This window comes from Apostichopus japonicus, chromosome 6, assembly GCF_037975245.1.
Source record: "Apostichopus japonicus isolate 1M-3 chromosome 6, ASM3797524v1, whole genome shotgun sequence".
Classification (NCBI taxonomy): domain Eukaryota; kingdom Metazoa; phylum Echinodermata; class Holothuroidea; order Aspidochirotida; family Stichopodidae; genus Apostichopus; species Apostichopus japonicus.
In genome coordinates, this window is record NC_092566.1 from 13,596,301 (window position 1) to 13,619,796 (window position 23,496).

A 23,496-nucleotide genomic window follows, 5' to 3' on the forward strand; every position below is an offset into this window, starting at 1 on the left:
TTCTACAAACTAGACACAAAATGAGTTCTGCGCTCTCTTTGTATCCTTGTTAGGAATGTCTGTGCTTAGTTATAATGTATGTGCTTTATTATAGTTTGGCCGGTTCTTGTCAAGAATTTGAGTTCTGCACTTTCTTTTTTATCTATGCTAGCAATGTCTGTGCTTTGTTATCAGCTGCTTTTGGTATATATAATGACCCCACAGAGCTATTCACATAACAACTTATCAAATACGTGACAAAACGAAAGGAAAAGTGATCAATAATTTAGTTCCGTTCTCAACATAAATTTATTTTTTTCTTCAGTCTGTACAATAAATATAAACACAGATGACACAAATTTACAACAGACACTTCTCTCTTATAGGTACATGCACGGAGAGTGATCAAATATTCTGGCGCCAATGTAGGTTTGATAAGAAAGTAAAGGAACAATTATTAACATTGGGTCACTAGAGTTATGTTACAGACACAAATAAACACACATAACATGACACCTACGGGAAAAATATGGACGATTAAAGATTTGAGTATTTCTCAATGGTTGCCTTTTACATATAATGATTTTGTCTAATAATATATTAAATCTATCTTTGCACAATATTTTTTTTAAATTTCATAACGTAGACCCATACATCCCTTGCAGTTATAAATTGCCTTATATTTGTTTCATATTAATAATGTACACTTCTGTTTAATGTAATTAGACGTCTTTTTTAATGCTCCTATGCGCCAGCGCAACTACCAATGCAATCATTGACGGGAAGAAATCGCATCTTTGAAATAGAAGTCCTATTGGACACTAAATAGGTCATCGTTTTTAAATAGGTCTGTAACTCCGATTTCATCTGGTATGCTAAGAACGATTGGCTTGAAATTAGGTTTGCCCCCGATTCTTCTTAATAGTACACCTCTCATATAGTAGGAACTGTCGCTCTTATCTAGTTAAATTAGCAGAAATGATCGCAAAAGTAGGTCCATGTCGCATCGGGCATGTAATTACATATGACCTTGCATTGTCTGCTACATGCTCAATGCGAAGTGAATATTCCTACAACATCTAATGAGGTTTAACATAACACTCTCGTATTTTAGCTGCATTATTGTTACCTTCAATTCCGAAGCTGTCAAATTAAGTCGCTGTGTAGTTTCCTTCGTGTCTCCCTGAACTATATATTTCTCGTTTAATGGATGTCCAATCAAGTAGTTCACGCTCATGCAGTATGCAGGTGAAGAGGTACACGATCCCGGCTATAGGGTGCTGCAAATTTGTGTTGCAAACTCCACAAGGCAACATGTAATATCACACGAAGCACTCTTTCTCATAACAAGAACATAAGTGTTTCATAATGAGATAGGTCACTTATTCTGATATTTATATGTTCTACACATTTCACTTGTTCCCTGTTCCAGGAAAACCAAATTGCACTGAAGGAACAAAGAAATACTTTGGCCCAAACCTTTGTCTGACTTCTCAAAATTGGTAGCTTTAATGTAATCCTCTTTTAATCATATTTAGTGTCCAATTTTTCTTTTTATAAAAAAGAAAATTGTCCACTTCTTTTTAAAAAATATTTTTCGATTGAAGTCTTAATCCAAATCGTGTTTTGGCCTATCTTAGGTTAGAATATTAATAAATAACATATGTAGTGTTAATGACTCACTAAGTATGACTGTTACAGTCAAATTAGCTACAAGATGAAACTTAGCTAATTGTAGCAAGAATCAATATCAAAGGACGCGAGCTAACATTACTATAGTTGAATCCCACTGTAATGGACCGAAGTAAATCATATTCAAGAAATGATTAGTTAAAGTGTACGTAAGTTGCGTAGATGAAAAAAAACAGAAGTATCAGAGGATCATAACTCAATGAACATTAATGTAGAAATGGGTCATTTATTACTTAACTTGATGGACCATGGACATTTGATTATTCTATGAGTAGGTTATTCAAACTCATGTGGATATATGGGGTTAGTATACACACGTTTTCATGTGCAGAGGTGAGTACCAACGACGAGGTGATTAGATTATGAAAAAGAAATATTTATACGTACCAATTGGTGTCTAGTTAAAGAAACACATCAAGGATTCCCAGGGGATGGTCCTAACCTGTTTTAATTTTATTAATTAAGAAAGCAATTCAGTTATGATTTAAATCTGAAAATATATATTTTCGTTTGATCACTCCATTTCGGCAACTCTACCGAAAATTCAGAGTATTTATCAACCTAAAATTGCAATGAATCACACAAAGAAGGCAATTACAGCAAATATTTATCAGCAAGTTATCAATGTTTCCATCGCATAGACATTGTCACGGGCATACAAAGAGAAATTTGAAAACTAATTTTACCGTTTTTCTTCATTGTATTAAAATGAAACTTGTCTACTAAAGCTAATGGACTGAATCTTTTAAATTATATAACGCTGTATTGTATCGAAAGGTTACAAAAATCTGTTTTTTATATTAAATTTTTATTCAGGGATTTACTATAAAAAAAACCCATCGATTGATGATAAACGTACCACTATTTAAGTTGGTACTTTTTGTTTATCCGCGGATGAATATTTATCAATTGTTAGCTAAATATGGTTCTTTATCATGAACTGGTGAAGAGCGGAGTATCTAAGCTGTGTCAACTGTTAACCATGTTTTGAAGCAAAGCTAGAAAGTATTGATCACAATTTCTGCTAAATTCCTCAGTTTAATAAAGAAGTTTTGTTACAATGGGTTTTTACTTCAGTTCAACTTCAGAACACAAATTTAAGTAGGCTTTTTTTAAAACTTTATTTGACGAGTTAAGAATATAGGCTAGATCGAAATGTTTCTCTTGTACCATTTGCAGAAGTTGTGGTGTTTTAGAACTCCTCAGCGGTATTGGAGTTTGTGACTTGTTACACTCACAAATACGAAACATATATGCGCTTTTCGCCGATTCTGCAAAACATTATGACAAGTTTAATTCAAATATGATTTAAATTCTTTATATTATAGACCTGTATTCGTCATAAAGATAGGGCTATTTTGGGCAAGTCCTTTTTCAGCTATTCCACACATACTCATAACGGCTGATCCATTACAAGAACCCTGAGCCAAATATAAAAACTACGTCCATCTTTGGGAAGTCTTACCATACATAAGACATAAGTTTTACCTTAACTTTACTTTGTTAAAATTATCTCATAGATTAATGACTCATACTTAAAAATAGCATTCCTCCGAAATCTGCAGTCTGCAACAAAAGAATTATTGGAAGCACATACTTTAATGCATCGAAGAAAACAACTAATAAACTTTGTCGTCAGTAAGCGTATCCTACACAGCTTAAACATTTTACATCCTATTAATAATTTTCAACTGTGAGAAAGCAAAACAGAGGTATAATGCTTAACACTTCTTTTGGTACTATGGTCCTGTGTCCAGAGCATCATTTGCTTCTTCATCGCTTTACTTACACTGATCAAAAAGAACATTTTTGTTTCACCTTAGATCGTGTTTGCACAAATCATGGAAGGGTATCATTTCTTAAATCCGGCATAATGATAACACCGTTCTGTTTTTCTCTGGAACCATTTTCATTTTATAGACGGTGTAATGTGTTACTGATAACCACAGGGAACTACTGCCAATCGTTGCTAGATACTTTTTACAGTACGTTAACGTGCATATACATATTTGAGTCTTTTCCATGTTCTGCGAGAAAGACGTAACTGTATGAACTATGCTATTTGCTGCCTATTTTCTTTATTTTCTTACTCAAGAGTAAAGGTTCAAGTTTTAATATTCGTCTTCTTCAGTCGTAGGTCTATCTATGGTCTCAGACACCGTTTGAGGTCTTCGACACCATGATAGTCAACCCTGTTATGCCCACACAAAGTTACCAATGACAGCAGCTGACTTGATGGCATAGGCCAGTCATGTCCTTGTGTGGGTGATCCCATTTAACCGTTTACGTAAGTGAGTGCCACTGTGCAACCGACTCCTTCATTCGACTAACCATTTCGTTCCAATGTTCCAGCTCTTTCCCTCTTGCGTACATAAAGGGTCCAACGACTATGCGTCCAATTTGTTTGTCACCTGTGAAGCAAACGGTATATATACATTAAATAAACTTACAGGCAAAGTGCTGGATACTATTCTGTTAATGGTGTAAACGTAAAGCCTTTATGTTACCTTTTAATGATTCGGATAACAGTTTGCTGATTAGCCTATGACACAGAATAAATTAATGCACCGCAAATTCCAGAACTCAGAAAAAGCTTCCTATTTGTCTGTTGTCTGGTATTGTCTCATGTTATGCTTGACTCGTATGCGTATGCGAAACTCGTATTTCGTGGACAAACACTGCAACGAAGAAACTTGCTTATTCATGATCATCTAGTCGCTTTACCAAATTTCATCTTTGAGTGTTTCGTGTTCCTTCGTTCTTAAATAATAATAATAATATGGATGGATTTACAGATGATACACCGATGATACACTTTGCTAGTTTATTTGTTTTGTTTCTGAATCTACATGAATGTAAAAATCAGTGGATAAATGCAGAATAATAATGATGTGGTTGATGATAATGTGTACATGTGTCAACAGACGACAAACAAACCTTTAACGCCAGGTGCATGTTGCATCACTGAAACACAAATACTGATAGTGTCTAAACTATCGGAGGGCACTTTAAATTGGAATGATTCGTTGTAGTTTGGATTCGGCTCCTTCTTCACCACTTCTGTCTTCTTGGCCTTAATAACTTTACTTGCTCCCATCAAGCTCACTTTAACGTAGCTGTCTGTGAATTGAAATAGGAAAAAAAAATTGAAATTTGCCAATTAATCATCAGCCAATCTTTGAAATGTCATTTATGAATACCTTGTTTGTTTAAAACTACAGTAACTTCTACAAAAATGACCTAGATCTGTTATAATATTCTTGGAAACTTCAATATATAATTTAATGTCTACGTGAATGTTAATAACATTCTATCGGATGGAATTTAGCAATCTCTTCATAAATATGATTTGGAGGCTGAAACTTCGTCTTCATGACAGTCGAACCTTGAAATTGAATACTGTGAGCATTGGGAAGCATAGAATGTCGAGATATTACTCACCGACGTGTTGGAATCCCTCAAGGAGTTTCAGACATTTTCCTTCAAGTACGACCACAGTCAATCTCTCGACAGTATTGTTGTAATTCAGAGAAAACTGCATATCACCCATTTCGGATGTGGTCTAAAGTATGAAAGAAATGTACTTAATTGGTTAGGTGTGATCGTTTGAGATATGTCAAGATGTATTCGTTGTTGTTCACGTGCACATTGCTGTCCAGAGTGAGAGAAATAGAATAAGACAATTTCACATTCAGATCTATGAAGAAGCAAATAATATCAGTGGAGGTGATTATGATGTTAACTTACTGCCTGTTATCAATTGTGTGATCCATCCTTCATGGAGTAAACATGTCTCCTGCAGCAATACCCTATGACTTTCTATGTCAATGTATACTATAACGTTATATATTTGTTACTTAATTTTGCAATGGAATGCTTTCTCTTGATTAAAGCAATGATTTTATTTAAGTATGTGAAGCTTTAACTTCATGAAAGCCTGGTTCTTCCTCTCAGCATAACTGGCAAGTAAGGGGCAAGTATTCGCAATGGGTGGACACTAAGTGTGGTCGCATGGGAATATATAAAATATAGATGTAAGATTTTCCTCACTGGACAAACATTTCGACATTTGTTTGTCTCACAATGTAACGGTCAATACGTTCAGTCAAATATTCAAAGTATTAATACTGCTTTCACATTCAATTTCGTAACTTAAGAATATCGCTAAAATGTAGGATATTAAGGTATACCTTAATGAATCTCATGCAATTAAAAATGTGGAGAGTTCTGGAAAGGAAGTAGATATAACAATGTATCTCGCCATGGTTTGGGCAGGCAGAGTTTTAAATCTTCACATTAGATGTGTAAAGGTATTACCTCATTCACTTCTTTCTCAAGATCCAGCCACATGACCACTTTCTGGTGGGTCTCATAATCAAGGTCTTTAAGTGGATACATGGCGTGGCCAATCAAACGGTGTTTCTTTGATCGATCAACGTCGAAAACCGAGAGTCGAAGTGTTCGTTGTTGAAGGGCTTTAAAGGTGACCTGTGTTGAGAAACGGAAATTGACGTTATTACCATTACTTGGATTATTATACGTATGTATATTTCTTTCTTGAAGCACTACATCAGTCACAATCTAGAATTATGAGGATTATGATTAAACCAAAAATTGAAATTAACTATAAGACCAAAGCAATACCATAACTTTACCACTTTAGTTAAATTTAATATAACCCTGTTCTCACAGTGATACATGACTTGTACAAAATATCAAAACTTAGCGAAACATTATTAAAGCAGCTTACACATTTATTTTTCGTTCTAAACAACGTGTTTGTCTCTGTTCGCGAAGCAATATGAATGAAAAATGTTTTTTTTTTCATCCCATGGTGTACCTTTCAGGTGAAGGAAATCTGTACAGTTACTTTTACCACTTTTGCCGCGTTTCTTGTTCTGGCACAGCAACAGGTCGGTAATAGTTGGTTATTCGATCTTAGAGCAGATCTTCGTGCAGTAGGGATGAGGATGGGCAGACTAGCGTTTTGGAGAGTTCTTTGATCAGGTGGGAATTTTAAAGCAAACACGTATAATGTATATTGTGTTGCTTCGATAAGCATTTTTCAATTTTGGTTCATTGTGTGACTTTGCTTATGCTTATGCAACATTTCAAATTGGGTGAGTCTTGGATCTTATTTTACCCAAGAAGCTTACGAGTGGCTGCATTTGAAGTTTGTTCATGTCTGGGTCGATCATGAACGGAAGCAGGCCTCATGGAAAACGCTCTCCGAAGAGAACATCGGCGCGGCAAAATGCGTAACCAGATAGTGTGTTTCTAAAACAGTTTAATGAATGCAAATTCACGTTTCCCGCCAATTATATGGCTTTTAGAGCTGTCGTGTGGAGCGTCGTTAATGGGAACTTATCTTATGAAACGACACTATCAAGTGGTGTAATTATTCATCCGTTTGTCACTTTCGTTCTCCAGACTAATTACAGTACTTTACACAGGACATAGCATGCAAATAAATTGCAATTAATGACTCCGACAAACCGTTGGTCAGTCAATGTTTAGAAACAAAATGGCTGTTTTCCGCATCTAGGCAATGATGCCTTCAAAACACTTCACATCCTTCGCACAAAGATACAGAGCAAGAGGAAAAGAGGAATTAATATAGAACCATGGCAAAAGTTTGTAACTTCAGTCTGTTCTTTTCAAGATACATGACTTGCTTATTAAACATTTGTTGCAGAAAGGAACAGGTAGAGACAGATACTCGTAGATATGAGAGGTATAAGATGATACATGGTAAAATAAGACCTTACGGAACATCACCATATATACATAGCAAAACGTTCGGTCTTATAAAAGATCCAAAGTGCACCATTGTATCTTTCAAATCGAGTATGATTTGCCTTGTTTATATAAGACAAAGGCAACTATGTGTTTTGTGGTCATCTATTAAACCATGGTTATTGTGTTAAGTGAGACCAAAAATATAACAAATTGCAAACCTTAAAAGCAAAATATATCATTTTCAAAACAACCACTTTCAACATAATTGCATGACGCAACCTAAAATGATTCCTGAAATATCAACCTCATGTTTATACTATAGCCGCTCTAATCTTCTTGTACGCATGCAACAGCTGGTTAACTTATCAAGTTAACACTTCAGCGAGTGTAAATGTACTTCGACAGAACTATATTCTGTTTGTGGTATGTTCCCATTGGATGTTCAAACTGTTCAATCCCTCAACATGTTGCCAATTGTTTGCAACACTTTCATAGGAAAAGCATAGCTCTGCTTATGCATGATTCCTTTGCACGACATAATTTCTTGGTTTGTCATATTGTCTAAGTATACGTTGATGGTCAAGACGAAAGAAGTTACATAATTTGCATTACGAATATCGCACTGGTTAATTGAATAACCTCCTGGGCAATATCAAATAGTTATGTAATTAGAGAAAGTAATCCATTCCTTTACGAAAAACAACAAACTACTTAATTGGTGTTATAAGGATCCTGTCTTATAAACAAAAGGTTTCTCATTCGGTCGATTTATTCATTTCAACACTACCAAATGGACAAGAGGTTTCTCCTTGACTTTTACCTGGAAGACGAAACTCTCGTCAAATTTTGGATTGGTCGTTTTCCTCTTGACTTTGGACTGTAGATGGCGTCTCTCCTCCGGCAAAAGAAAAACCTTCACCAAGGGATCGCATTGGTTCCCGACTCCCATTGTCCTACTGGGAAGATTCCGCGCCTTAATCAAGGACACAACGAGTCTCTCCGACTCTAGTTCGTACTCAACAGCGAACCAAATCCTACCGATGTGCTCATCTGGGAAATCACTTTCCTCTTCCTCATCCTGTATTTTGTACAACTCTGGATTCAGACCTCCAAGTACAAACGCTCCTGTAAAGTAAAGTTATATGAAATGAACATTGTCCATATGTCAATTGAAATGAAGTATAGGGAGTTTATTAACGCCAGTGACACCACAAATACCATACAATTACTTTGATAAACTCATGCGTGCCTCAAGCTATTGCTCCTTTGGCTAAACATATTACTTACTTCTTTCGCCCAAAACAAGATTGAAAACATTGCTGACCGTGAAGTGAAAATGACATATATTGCTCTCCTCTTAAATCGTAAACGCAAATGAAGTTTACACCACAAATGTACGAGACTGTTCATTAATCTACAGCTTGTATCGCACATAAAAGTACAGATTTCTTTGAAGCGTAGATCTTTCGGGAGACTAAACGTAGGGAAATGAAAGAGAATTCTTAAGTGAGATAAGACCAATCAAATGGACAACAATAATTATAAGTATTAAATTAAGAAAGTCCAAGCAAATGCGGAATGTTGACTTCATCCTCTAAATGCATGACATTATTTGAATTGTATACATGCTTGTAGGAAAAGTATGGCCCGAAACTATTAAACGGACAAGTAGGTGACCAAAGTATATTTGTTTAATTGTTTGCTTTATTTTTTCTGCATTAATGTTAATTCCCTAACGCATACCAAATCAAGAATCGATCCTTACATTTCATATGACTGGTGACATTGTTATAAGGTATTCAGTATTGTTAAGGTAATCTCTCAGATGGCAGTACTTCAATTTCAGCTCTCTGTTGAATGTTTGTAAAGTTAAATGAAATAAAGTTGCAGAACAACCTTTAATCCTTTAAGGCTCGATGACTAAGGAACATTGATAGCAACATTGGTATCTTGTTGATACTTTAGGATGATTATGGTAGGCAAAGTTAAAAACTAGATGCCTTCATTCAACATTACCTCCGTTTAAATTTGAGAAAGTGGTTAATAGGTCAAGCATTGTCTATTGTGAATTTTGCTTTCTTTAAATCCACGTCTGTTTCTTCTCGATACCCTAAAGGTCAATACACGAACAAGATTTTGTACGAAGAAAATTATTTTTCATATAATGTGTATTTCACATTAGTGCTATACTGTTATATAACGAAACTACAAGGACTGACTTATCTTAAATCATAAAGCATGGAGATTCAGATGTATTGAATGTAAGAAGAAAATTAGTGCTCCTATTTTTAAAATATAAAGGATCATCAAGCAATATGCAATTACACAGTTCACTATTGATATACAGTTGTTAATAAATTAAAGCTCAATTTGCATGTTGATACTCTTGTATATACTAGAAACACCATCAAGAATGCTAACCGTACCGAATTATCCGAGCTAGCCATAAAAGATGTGACAAGGCAGTTGATGGCAAAAAAGAGTTTCTGTAGTTCAACATGTTCTCGTAAGAAAAAGTTACATGGCGTTCTTCCGATTAAATTGCGTCGTCTGTAGATACGTGTTAAGCATTCAAGTTTATCTCTGGCTTTTCTAATATTTCTCATAAACAGAATAATTATTCACATTTCTTAATGCAAATGAATGTTGTACAATCAAATTATATAAGCAATATACAATACCCTGAGGAACTTCGACAAGGGACGGCCTTCTTGATTCATTCTTAGGTACCAGGCCTCCGTTGCCATGAGTTGGCGATCCACCATCAGAGTCGACACTACCTAAACTGACAGTCCCAACACTATCTCTACGTGATCCGCCATCGTCAACCAAGGAACCTCTTCTCTCGCTGTGATGTCCTGTACCTGCATGTGGGTTACGAAAAAAAAAACTATCAGTGGAAATAATAGAAATCAGTAGAAACAATAGAAAGAACGTTAATTAGTTTTAAATGTCATTATAAACTTTGTAATTAATAGTCTGTCAGAGTATTTGTCTGACATGATATTGACTATAAATGGCTATAAATGTGTAAGAAGAAAAAAATGTGTTCATGATTTTAAATATCATATGGAAGTATATTGTTCATGTTTGAAACTAATGTCTTCCTGGCTTAAGGAGTCTGGACTAATGTGTCAACAGTTGGAGATATATTTAAATTCAAAGTATTTGTACGATTTAAGATACTACGAATTAGACACATTGGATAGGCTGACATGCACGCACATTACATTGCATTAGTCGATTAATGTTCCACTGAGTCAACGAAAGAAGATTTTTTTTTGCAGAACTTCCAGTTAAATTCTCCAACTAGATCAAATCATAGTGATTAAGTGACGCTCATGATCCTCTTACTCACGAAAGGTATACTCATCCTAATTTATTATTTAAATTAATAACCTCTTTGTTGCTGAGGAGAGGAGTTGGGAAAGATGTTTAACTGTTGATTCGTCAGTCTCTCGCCATTTTCGTTTTCACTTATAATTGCATTCTTCCAACATTCATTACATCCCTTCCAAAATAATCAGAATACAGACAGGATATCTAGACAGAAAGATATAGTATCACATGTTGCCATCCTACCCTTCTATTGATTCCCATCTCATAAAAATATAACGAACCTCCTTAAGCGATTACAACTTACTGCTTCAAATATATACGTAGCATCATTTTAACACCGAATTATCTTGTCACCCAACAAAACCAACAAACATATAAGAGTTTACCTGTTTGCTAGAAATTGTGAAAAATGAAGCATAAAGTTTCAACGAATAAAAGTGAGTCTCCAGGCGTTTTCCCCCTGAGTTTGTAATACAATACAGCCTCATCAGAAAACCAAGGATGAACTAAAAGTCAAGATGTATGCAAAAACAAAATTTCCAATGCAGATTGCTACCCTGTCTTTATATTTATATATATACTCTCAGAATTATCTCCGTTGGCGCGGATGCAGACGGATTTATATATATATGTATATATATATATATATATATATATCTATATATAAATGAAAACGTAATTCCATTTATATATATATAAATATGTGTAATTCCATTTATATATATATATATATATATATATATATATATATATATCGTCACCAAATCATGAAGACATATGACCTCAAGGCTTTTGATGTAATACGATTAGAATTAGCACAGTTTTGAAACAAAAGTCACAAATGACGTGTTTTCTAAGGTATATGAGCATTCCCCGTGGATGGGATCAGGATGATCTACTTATGAGGATGTAGATTGAAGGGATGACTGGAAAATAGGACAAGCACTCATGAAGCTTGTTGCAGTTTGTTGAAAGTTCTGAAAATGGCTTTCGTAAATGTAACATGCAAAATGCTACTTATCGTTAGAGTCGAAAGTAGCTGGTGGCATTTTCGTTAGGTTTCATAATGATGTTCTACTACACACTGTCAAATAGGTTAATGTTGCTTATGGATGTTTTGAAGTGTATTTACTCTTGGTCAACAACGGAGCTGCTAACTAGATCCTTCAGTTATTACATGAAAATATGTAGTCATGAATGATTCTATAATAATTTGGCTAATCGTATGTTCCTTCGTGTGTCTTAGATATCTTTGTGTCAATAATGCCAACTAACAGGTTATGTAATGCTCTATTGTAATTTGGAGGGCTGACATTTTAAATTAAAATAATCAGATGACGATTTAAGTTAAAGTCTATTATAGTTTAATATTAAATTTTCCTATCCTATGTTAGCTGCATCATCTTCGGGGCTGAAGCTTTAAATTGTTTGTATTCAAATAAGAAACATTTAATCGACAATTGTTTATCTTTTGCAGCGAGAAGTAATATTTCCTACTTTTCATACGAATAGTTAATTTTGGAAGTACGAAGCTATTAGTTGCTTTAAAATGGCGGAATTATTTTTAATTCAACAGAGAATCTAGACCATGTGGTGTATCTCAACTGTTAATTTATATGATTACACATTTAAACCCGGTATAAGTTTCTAGCTTAAATGCAATGCTGATTCCCCTATTTACGATTGTACATTTTATGGAACTGTAACACGAGTGTCAATATTGTCCTTGTTGAATCGGACGAATGTTGCATTTAACATCCATTAGCAAATTAGCGAAATGTAACTTCCAATTTTTTATTAAACTTCTTTATACCTTGACCGTGAAATTTGTGACTTTGTCTCAACGACTAAGTGAGCAGCACACACTTCATCTTGAAAGCACCAAATTGTAGTCACTAACGGTAAGCTTACAAGACAAAGAAAATGTTAATTTTCTCTTTTCATACGTTTATTTTAATTCTTGATTCCTGCGAAAGATGGTACCTGTAAAGGTTTGTTTTGCTGAATGATTTAGATTATAACTACTTGACGCAATATCATGATTAGTTTCTTAACAGCATTGATACGCAACATTTGAAAACTACAATTATGGAAAATGCATAAGAGAAAAGATAAAAATTCCTTTGCGCTCAGGTAAAATAAGGGCATATAATTTCTTTCGTTACATAATAAAAGTTCAATAGGTTTTTTTTTTCTCGTTTATGAACCATCGCTATATACTGTAGGCACGCATCGTCTTGTGGTGCCTATACTGTTGACATTTTACGAGAGTTTAAGCTCCCCAGTCCGATTTACGTAGTAAATGAAAAGACATCTGAAAGTAATAACAATGAACATATACATTAAACAGATTTAAGGATTGACTTTGTAGAACCATAAATCACTTTAGGTCAAGCGTCTTCATATAGCTACGTTAAAAGATATTATTGTTTAAGCTTAATATCAACAACTGGGATATCGATCAACGCATGAAATTCAAGACCAAGTGTCCATGAAAATTGTAAACGTATTCTGAAAGTGTTATATAAAATTACAGTCATTATGTCTTCCCTGTTGGTAGATGTATATGGGAAACTGATGGTATGCGTATGGGATGATATATGTGATTCGGTCACTTTTGACAATGTCTTTCGTTGTTTAAAGGCCAAAGATATATATATACACGGTAACGAAGACGCTTTGATAAAAAGGGTGCATTTTAATCTTGACACGGACTTTAAAGTGGTTTTTGTCGAGAAAACGCCTGTTGGTCTTGTTTAACAAAAATATGATTATCCCAAATCATGGAAAATAACAGAGATATACATGTACTTCGATTAAAGGAGGAGTTCGTTCACTGCATTATAGACTGTAAATAATGTCTTCAGGCTTAGGACTAACTATATATAAGACAACATCGTGAAGTTCGGTTACTTATACCATGTGTATAGTACACATACGATGAAAAGAGTAGGAGAAGAAGAAGGAGGTGGAGGAGAAGGAGGAGGAGGAGGAGGAGGAGGAGTAAGGTAAGTTGGGAATAGATGCAGATTCGAGCACTGTCCATTTCATTCCCCTTTGCTCCTTTATATTCATTGCCTAAAGTCAAAGTCGGTACATAGTACGTAATGAAGATATATGCTTCGAACAGAAACTTGACAAATGTTGACAATTGACGATTCATAATTATGGACGTTAAATATGAATCTAAGAGACTGACTTCGGTCAGCTTGCGGCTTTGATAAGCCAATGAGGCTTCTTCGCGAGTTCCTGCTTGCAGGAGGATCTTAAATACATACATACACACAAACATAATAAAATAAGTTTAGCGACCAACTTTTGATGTATAACAGATAAATTAGACTTTAAATGGGTTAGAGGAGTTTGGTAGCATTCATTTGTAACATGTATCAATTCATAATATCTATACCATGACAATTTGAAATGAGATATATCAATTCAATGCTGTTATCGAATATTGATGGACTAGAAAATCCTGCCATGAATCTGTTTTTAAATCTATCTGTCAGATGGTACATGTCAGAGGAGATTCGGAACCCTGCCGCGAGGCAGTGGGCTTATCCTTGAGCTATGGTTTTCATTACTTTTATTTTCTATTGCTATGGTAGTCATAGAGCCTACCAATCGGAAGCTTCTTCTTAAAAGATATCCTTGCTTGTCAGATTGACAACTGAATCACCCTGTCAGCAATCGATCAAGTTTTATCGTCATCGTGAGCTATATAGCAGACCTGTCCATGAGGTACAGTCAGTAAGGTAGTGATTTCACCCAATGTCATCCAAAGGACAAAAAATACAAATATCCATTCGTCCTTTCAAAATGCTGAGCTGATAAACGATTTTCTCAGAACGGCACATTTTATTTTGTGATACAGTACTAGGCAAGATAATCATGCTTTTTAGTTTGTATAAACAATTATTTCTTTATATTTCCTGTATAGTTTAAGTCGGTAATCGATCTCGTTTAATGTCGTTTTATGTCGTATGCAATACATTGATCCACGCGGGGGTTCACAGTACGACGATATGCTTATGATATGCTTCGATAAGACACCCGATGTACACAGAGAACATATTAACTACTAGAAATCTTAAACTTTCGTACCACAGTAAAAACTGGATCGTGTTATCAATCAGTAGCATGTGCTATTAGGATTAAAGTAAGAACTGAGGGTATGTGTAATCCCAACAAATCCAGTGTGATGCATTTCGTTTTTATTGCACATATCCTCAGTTCTTACTGTAAACATAATAGCACATGCTACCGATGTATCAGATTTATCAGCATGATCCAGTTTGTACTGTGGTACAAATGTTTAAAATTTACAGTAGTTACTGTAATCTCTGTGTGAATAGGCTGGCTAAGAACACCGAAATGTACACCCGGTATCATCGAAAAACCAATTTATACTCACTCTCAAAGTTCTCTCATGTGAAAGCAAATGTTCTTATTCAGTTTGAATATAACGTTAATATAGTGTTAGCTCTATTCTTTTTATCTTCACATAAATTTGAGTGTCTATAGTCAGGTGTATTTGCTTCTGTAGAAAGTGCAACTCTAAACATACTGTTAAAATGTTTCACCCTTGCAATCATGTCTAACCAGGAATCGATCTTTGACAAAAGTAGGACATGTTGGACAAAAAATGGCGTTTGGGAATGTCTCTTTGTGTATCTCCTTTTGTATCATCTCTGAAGGAGGCAAATTTTACTCCACGGTTCGTTCCATAAATGTGTAATTAATTGGTAAAATCGAAATTTGGGATCATAATGAATTGCCAATTCTTCTCTCCTTTTGCAAAATAATTCGATCAGTGTTTCTAAAATTGGTCGTGAATGAAAATGATTGATTCCGTCAGTGAAAGAGGTACATCTATCTTCGTCTTTTATAAGGAGTAGTGCACTATGTGTACATTTCATGTAGGTTATATTATTGATTGTAGATTGATTATAGATTGTTTAATGCAATATCCATGAAATTGACCAATCATTATTCAGTATCTATATTATGTCTATAAATAGTTTACGTGTGAAGTATTGACCATTTAGTTTCATTGTTAGTACGCTATAGAAAAAGTACATTACCTTTCACGTTTCTCAAATGCTGAACATACCTTCTACAGGTTTGACCTATTTTGGAGTATATATCGATAAAAATATGAAATCTGTATGTTGAGGAAGGAGAATGTGTAGCCATGGTGATGTTTTGATGTCGACTGTTAATTCAGAAGTATATACTCTAGAATGTGACACCGTACAAAGAATGATTTGAGCGATGCATGGAGCTTGTGAAATCAGATTAGCTGAAACTTTTCGCTTGAACATTCACAGTGATGGCTGATTAGGCTACTTCATTTCTAATAAACGCAAGATGAAATGATGTGGTGAACAAAGTGACTAATATGAGCACTTCGAAACATATTTTATTAAACATATATATTTCGAAACATAAACACAAGACTCGAATATTGTGCCTTTAGTTTTACATTAAATGTATGTTATTTTAAGTTGAAATTTTTTTCCACTAGATTTAAACCCTCCCAAATATCCAAATATCATAACCTTCTTCATAGTACGCGGAAACGTTCTTTTTCGATTTTCTATAAGGTGATTGAATGAAGCAACTGTTGGTTCTTCTCGACGGTTGGCAATCAACATCATCAATTTAAACGCGTCCCTTTGCGCGATTACATTTCTACAATTTCTACTTCCACCATGGAAGTTCACGGTTTTTATCATGATTTCCCGTTTGTAGTGTCGATGTCACACCTACGGCATTAGGGTACCACTAGCTCTTGAATGAGACTACGCATTTTTGAATTATCTACTCATCTTAAATTACAGACTTTCATGAGCATTTCCCTAAGCGTGAAACATTCAACGAATTGTTCCTTAATTCTTAAGGGTGGAAGGACATATAAGCTGTAACTTGAGTAAGAAGGAAAATGATTGACAAAGGAATTTGAATGAGACCTTAAAGGTATTTTTTCAAAGCATATTGCACTTCTGCCATGCCATGGTATAGAGGAAAACAATCCAAATATTTACCTAGACGGACATAGATACTGATGGCATTTTTCTAGCCCGTAAGGGCGTCATGGCATGTCACTATAAATATGCATTCCTGATGTCTTGTTGAAGACTTCCATTAGCTGGATAGATTCGTTGTGTTTCTGATATATCCAAATGTTTACTTTTAAAAATTCAGCCAAGGACGTTGCAAAGTGAGATTTTTTCAGTAGTCTATACGTATACATGAACTAGAAGTATATCAAAAGTCAAATTCAGCTCCAATTTATAGATGCAATGGTTGTGATATTATATTATTTATTTATTATCTCATCCGATTCATGTAATCTTAATGGGGAAGAAATATTGTAGTCAGTTTGTTGTTGCACCCATGTAAGTGCTGTTGGTTACCAAAGAAACGGTTGCAATGGAAATGAATAGTGTGGAAAAGTTAGAGGTTCCAGGGGGCCCATCATGGTCCCATAGGAAAAGTTGGTGTGGGGTTCTTTGCGTCACATGGCGTAACGTGTCTCTTGTATGTCTGTGCTTGTGTGTATGTTGGTGTGCGTGTACGTGTACGCGAGCGCTTTAAAAGTATGTCGCGAAGTCCTCCTAATCCGTAATTCAAATTTGGTGGATGTCGGTCTGGCCATGGTTAGTAGTGCCTATGACATCATATGCGTCCTCAGGTCAAACAAAGAGAAACAGCATTTGGACCATTATACGCGCATACCATACTCATGTATATATATGTCTAATATACACATAATACACACACACACACACATACACACACACACACACATATATATATATATATATATATATATATATATATATATATATATATATATATATATATATATATGCTCTTAGAATTGAACATGCAATATAACTATAAACAAAGGAAAGTGTCATACCCATGCAGGAAGTAATGTCTATCAATTTTTAGATTTTATTTTTGTTAACGTAAAATTGTCAAATATTGTAAAATCAATGAAGTACATAGACTTGGTGGGTGTTTAACAATGTGCACCGGATTGATGACATCATTGTACTCATATAACCATAATAACCATAAATCCGTGAATTGCCCTCTTGTTTCAGTTTTTTCAGGGAAGTTATTACTTTTAATCACCTGTTGCTAAGTGAGGTGCACCGGTGTAGGATAATCTCCTTTCACTGTTCCATCCTAATGGCTGGTCGAGAATCTCTTTACTGGGGGAGGATGGCGGCGGAAAGGTAAATCCCCCTATTCGTTCACGCTGCACAGGTGCAGGCGGTAGTGTAAATGGTACGGTCTTTAAGCTGCAAAAAATATCGATACCATAAATAAATTGACCATGCTCGTTGGATGACACCGCCATTGCTAAATGAATATGTGTGGAAGCACGGATTCCTATTTAACTTATGTATTAAGTAAACATACATAACACTCTATTGCTTAAAACAAATGAAACACAAAAACATATTACGCAAACAGATTTATTTTTATAACATTCTATCAACCTTGGACAAGATTTTTTTGCTTGTTTCAAGAGTGAACTGAAATATTACTAGAATCTGTCAAAATACTCAATCATCATTTCTTTAAAAGCCTTTTCTTGGTTCACACCATGAGTTTGCGTTTTGCCACATGGAATAAGGTTTTTAAGGCCCCTCAGGGCACGCATATGTGTATAAGTGCAATGGAGATCCTATACCGGGCAATAGTCATGTACCTTTACCCATCTTCCAACCCTCTGTCTCACATGAACTAAAATGTATGAGGCATCAATCATTACCTTACAGAAGGAGTCGATAAACTTTTCCCGTCGATTTGGACGGATGGCGGCGGCGGCATTTTGAAATTGACACCTCGACCGATGCCTCCTAACCTTTCGTACTTTGATCGGCCTCTGCATCGTCGCCGATACACTCGGTAGAGAAGGAAAACCAACGCCGCGAGCACAGCGGCTCCGCAAACCGAGGCGAGGACGACTACTGAAGACGAGACTGGAAAAACAAGGCAAAAAAGGAAGATATGTGTTTGATGAAGAAAAACACAAATGCAAAAGATTGGCAAAGACAAATATGACTTTACCAGCATTGGAAAATCCTGGAAACGTTTGTGGAGGATGGTGTTTGAAATGGTTCGAAGTAAGACACAACACTGTTTCCGCTAACCTCACACCACTGTAGGTTTAGACAGAACAGATGTGAAATTGTTACCGTTTTGAAATTCTTTCATTCACATTCACTGTAGCAATATTGGAAATCGACATTGCGAGAAAGAATCATTTATCTCGGATACACTGTAAGCATTACTGAATGATTACTTCAAATCTTCTATAAAATATATCATACCTCTCATAGTTTTGAGAAGTAGCACATGCCATTCTGTACTAGCTGGAAATAAATAAACATTACGCCTGTTATTTTACTTAAAGTTGTACCTGCTCGCTGTGATTGAAAAGATCAGTTGAACACAAGCAACAGAAGAAGAAGAAGGCACCCATTCTTTATTGACTGTAATTATCTACAAAGATATACACGTTTGGTGACGAAAAAGAACCTAAGCACCTAATAAACCTAAACTACATGGTTGCAGTCCCATGTCACAGGTTAATACCTTCTTGTGAACCCTTGCATAAAAAAAGTGGAAGTACGAAAGCATGTTTTGTATATTAGAATATACAATGTTTTCAGGAGGACTTCGCTAATATTATCTTTTAGTACTTCCATGGTCAATGAAACGATGAGGAAGTCCGTGCATCATGAAATAACGATAAAATATGTTTAAATATGTTAATTGTTAAATGTTAAAAATGTTAAATTTGGTCGAAGGATAAAGTAAGCTGATGAGATAAAAAAAGTCACAAAAGAACTAAGACAATAAAACTAATTCCAAACCACGTCCATCTTCTGCCTTCTTTCAAGAATCAAATCTGGCAAGGTGTTCAACAAAATGAGATACGTCGCTGTTATCGAATATACCGAGGAGAAAAAAAAAAACCTTATTACAGACCAATTACAGTTGGCTTTTAAATAACAATGTCCTACATTTATTCATTAATTCGTTTTTATATCCGGCAGAGAGATGAAAATATTCTTCTGCGGTTATTTTATTTTATGAAGAACACTCCATCTTGTTGAAGTTGATCATCTAGCTTAGTTTCAACACAATTATCTCAGTAGGGATGATCGAAGCGATGTTAAGGAGTTGTATATTAACGGGATTGCCTCGGCTACTTCATTTGATATTCATTGAATCTTACAAATTGTTTGGGGCACATTTTGACAGCTTCGTTTTATATTCCATTCGGATGTAATGAGTTTTCATGCCAGCGAGGAAGTATATTAATTATATGGCCAGCCACATGGAAGCCATGCAATCACAGCTACTTATATTCCATCATGCCAGTACTGATGTGGGGTCAAAAGGTTAGATGCCTTACGAAAAAGAAAATACTATGCGTTACAATACCCGAGAACTCAGTTCGTTGATACAAAATAACCAATGAAGTCTATATTAGGTCTTGTTCACAAGGGAATTTATTCGGATGAGTGGCAGTGTGCTCTTAATTTAAACAAAATTCAGCATAATGAGCATAGTCACGTATAAAGAACCTAACATTAAACTAAAAACTAAATTCTTTCTAGAGCAAAATTGACTTGCTTAGCTTATTATCCTTCAAAGTTGAACTCAATGTTTGTTCAAACATGTATGTTTTTACGCTTGTTATTGTTCTTGGAATCCACTAGATATTTTGGCCGTTACAATAAATAAGACCCCATCAGTTAATTGTTATAATGGTGGGTAATATTATAGGCTGATAAAAGAGATGGTACAGAAGGCTTGGCTCTCTACAGCCTAGCTTCGCAAAATGACCAACAGCTCAGGTAATGGAGTCGTCTTAGCACTGATGATACTGATGATGATGATGACGACGACGACGACGGTCACCCTATATACATATACCCATACGTATATACACCCTCACATCCTACATCCATAAACAATACATCCATACACACTATACATCCATACACACTGTACATCCATACACCCTGTACGGTACATTCATACAACCTATACACCCATATGTCTACACACTCACAAATCCTACATCCACAAACAATACATCCATACATCTTATACATCCATGCACACTATACATCCGTACACCCGATACATCCATACATCCTATACATCCATACATCCTATACATCCATACACCCTATACATCCATACACCCTATACATCCATACACCCTATACATCCATACACCCTATACATCCACACATCTTGTACATCCATACACCCTATACATCCATACATCCTATACATCCACACATCTTGTACATCCATACACCCTATACATCCATACACCCTATACATCCATACACCCTATACATCCATACACCCTATACATCCATACACCCTATACATCCACACATCTTGTACATCCATACACCCTTTACATCCATACACCCTATACATCCATACACCCTATACATCCATACACCCTATACATCCATACACCCTATACATCCACACATCTTGTACATCCATACACCCTATACATCCATACACCCTATACATCCATACACCCTATACATCCATACACCCTATACATCCATACACCCTATACATCCACACATCTTGTACATCCATACACCCTATACATCCATACACCCTATACATCCACACATCCTATACATCCATACACCCTATACATCCATACACCCTATACATCCATACACCCTATACATCCATACACCCTATACATCCATACACCCTATACATCCATACACCCTATACATCCACACATCTTGTACATCCATACACCCTATACATCCATACACCCTATACATCCATACACCCTATACATCCATACACCCTATACATCCATACACCCTATACATCCACACATCTTGTACATCCATACACCCTATACATCCATACATCCTATACATCCACACATCTTGTACATCCATACACCCTATACATCCATACATCCTATACATCCATACACCCTATACATCCATACACCCTATACATCCATACACCCTATACATCCATACACCCTATACATCCATACACCCTATACATCCACACATCTTGTACATCCATACACCCTATACATCCATACATCCTATACATCCATACACCCTATACATCCATACACCCTATACATCCATACACCCTATACATCCATACACCCTATACATCCATACACCCTATACATCCATACACCCTATACATCCACACATCTTGTACATCCATACACCCTATACATCCACACATCTTGTACATCCATACATCCTATACATCCATACACCCTATACATCTATACACCCTATACATCCATACACCCTATACATCCATACACCCTATACATCCATACATCCTATACATCCATACACCCTATAGTACTGTACATACTGTACATCCTGTACTTTGATTATAGATCGCCCAACGTTTCATCATTAGGTTATACCGTATGCTTATCTACATATTAAATTTATCTGCATGTAATGGGCAAACTATATAGGTTTACAACAATTATACTTTTACCATTAAAAGTTACTTCAGTGATTCAAATTCTAATTCAGTTTCTTCATCTCTTTCTCAAACCCTTTCGACAAAGTGAACAATTGGAGCATCATTTGTAGCGTCTGTGAATCTTTTGTTATCGCTAATTGCTATCAATAACCTAGTTACGTAGACTATTTTAATAGTAGGTAGGTCTGGATCGATCTATTATCTTGGACAATAGAAGTTTACAACATCAATACCATATGTAACAACTTTAATTTCAATACATTGATAGGCTTTCTTTATTTTGACTTGTATAATAGCTTTTCATTATTAAGTTTTTGGTTACGCCTTTCAAGTACTTTAAAATCAATGCACAAGAACGTATATATCATGACTGTTGCCAAGACAAATAAATGTATGCATTATGTGTCTTATTAACCACCTAACTACTCAACAATGGCTGAATCTGATAAAAATGGACCGAAAGAGAGATAGAGAGATGGAGAGGTGGAGACACGAAAGTGGCACAGATAAACTAAAGTGACGTTTCGATGGACAAACAAAACGGTTGCGTATCTTGTATGAAATCTTGTATCAAACTAACTTGCTGAAATGTGTCTAACATCACTGTATAGGTGAAAAGGAAATATATGGATTTGTACAGTTTGGTTTATAAGTATGAATGTTATCTGCATGGTAACGAAAATTTTGAGTGATATCATTTGTGCTTAATAAGCTGAAAATTGTTTCTTTCATTAGTTTGTTAAATTAATAATAACTAATTTATCCAAGTCTTATGGCATGATACGATTACCACGTATTTAAGTGTTAATTCATTTACACGAAATATTTAATATAGATATTTCATCATTTAAAAAAAATTAATGGCCTGTAATGTTTATGTAATGGCCTGTTATGTTCATGTTCGTGTAATGTTCATGTAACCATTGCTATGTATTGTGTCCTTAAATCGTACAAGGAACTACATGACTGGGCATTACGGGGGTTTAATCCTAAGGAATGGGTGTGTACTTCTTCCTTAACTAATTCCTGTATACCTACAGGTGGGGTACAGTTCTACAAGCCCAGAATGGTTTCCTTGTGCCTCCTTCTTTCGTAATGAAGTTGATAAAGGAAAAAAAAGTTGAATTAAATTTATAAACCTTAACTTTATATGTCGGTATGGGGTAGTTTATTTGTGTTCATCTTAACTAT

The 23,496-nt window shown here is 35.3% G+C and overlaps 1 protein-coding gene across 3 annotated transcripts in view; it reads right to left on the reverse strand.

The window, feature by feature from the left end:
* Positions 1–248: 248 nt before the first annotated feature.
* LOC139969043 (synaptotagmin-15-like) overlaps positions 249–23,496 on the reverse strand; it is a 121,773-nt gene continuing 98,525 nt past the window's right edge. For all 3 annotated transcript variants that reach the window (XM_071973769.1, XM_071973768.1, XM_071973770.1), the window contains 8 exons: positions 18,542–18,752; positions 17,896–18,065; positions 10,092–10,274; positions 8,231–8,535; positions 5,989–6,159; positions 5,113–5,233; positions 4,609–4,791; positions 249–4,082 (listed from right to left, as the gene is read on the reverse strand). In XM_071973769.1, the coding sequence (XP_071829870.1) occupies positions 3,955–4,082; positions 4,609–4,791; positions 5,113–5,233; positions 5,989–6,159; positions 8,231–8,535; positions 10,092–10,274; positions 17,896–18,065; positions 18,542–18,752 (1,472 nt within the window). In that variant the 3' untranslated portion in view covers positions 249–3,954. The remainder of the gene's footprint in view (positions 4,083–4,608; positions 4,792–5,112; positions 5,234–5,988; positions 6,160–8,230; positions 8,536–10,091; positions 10,275–17,895; positions 18,066–18,541; positions 18,753–23,496) is intronic.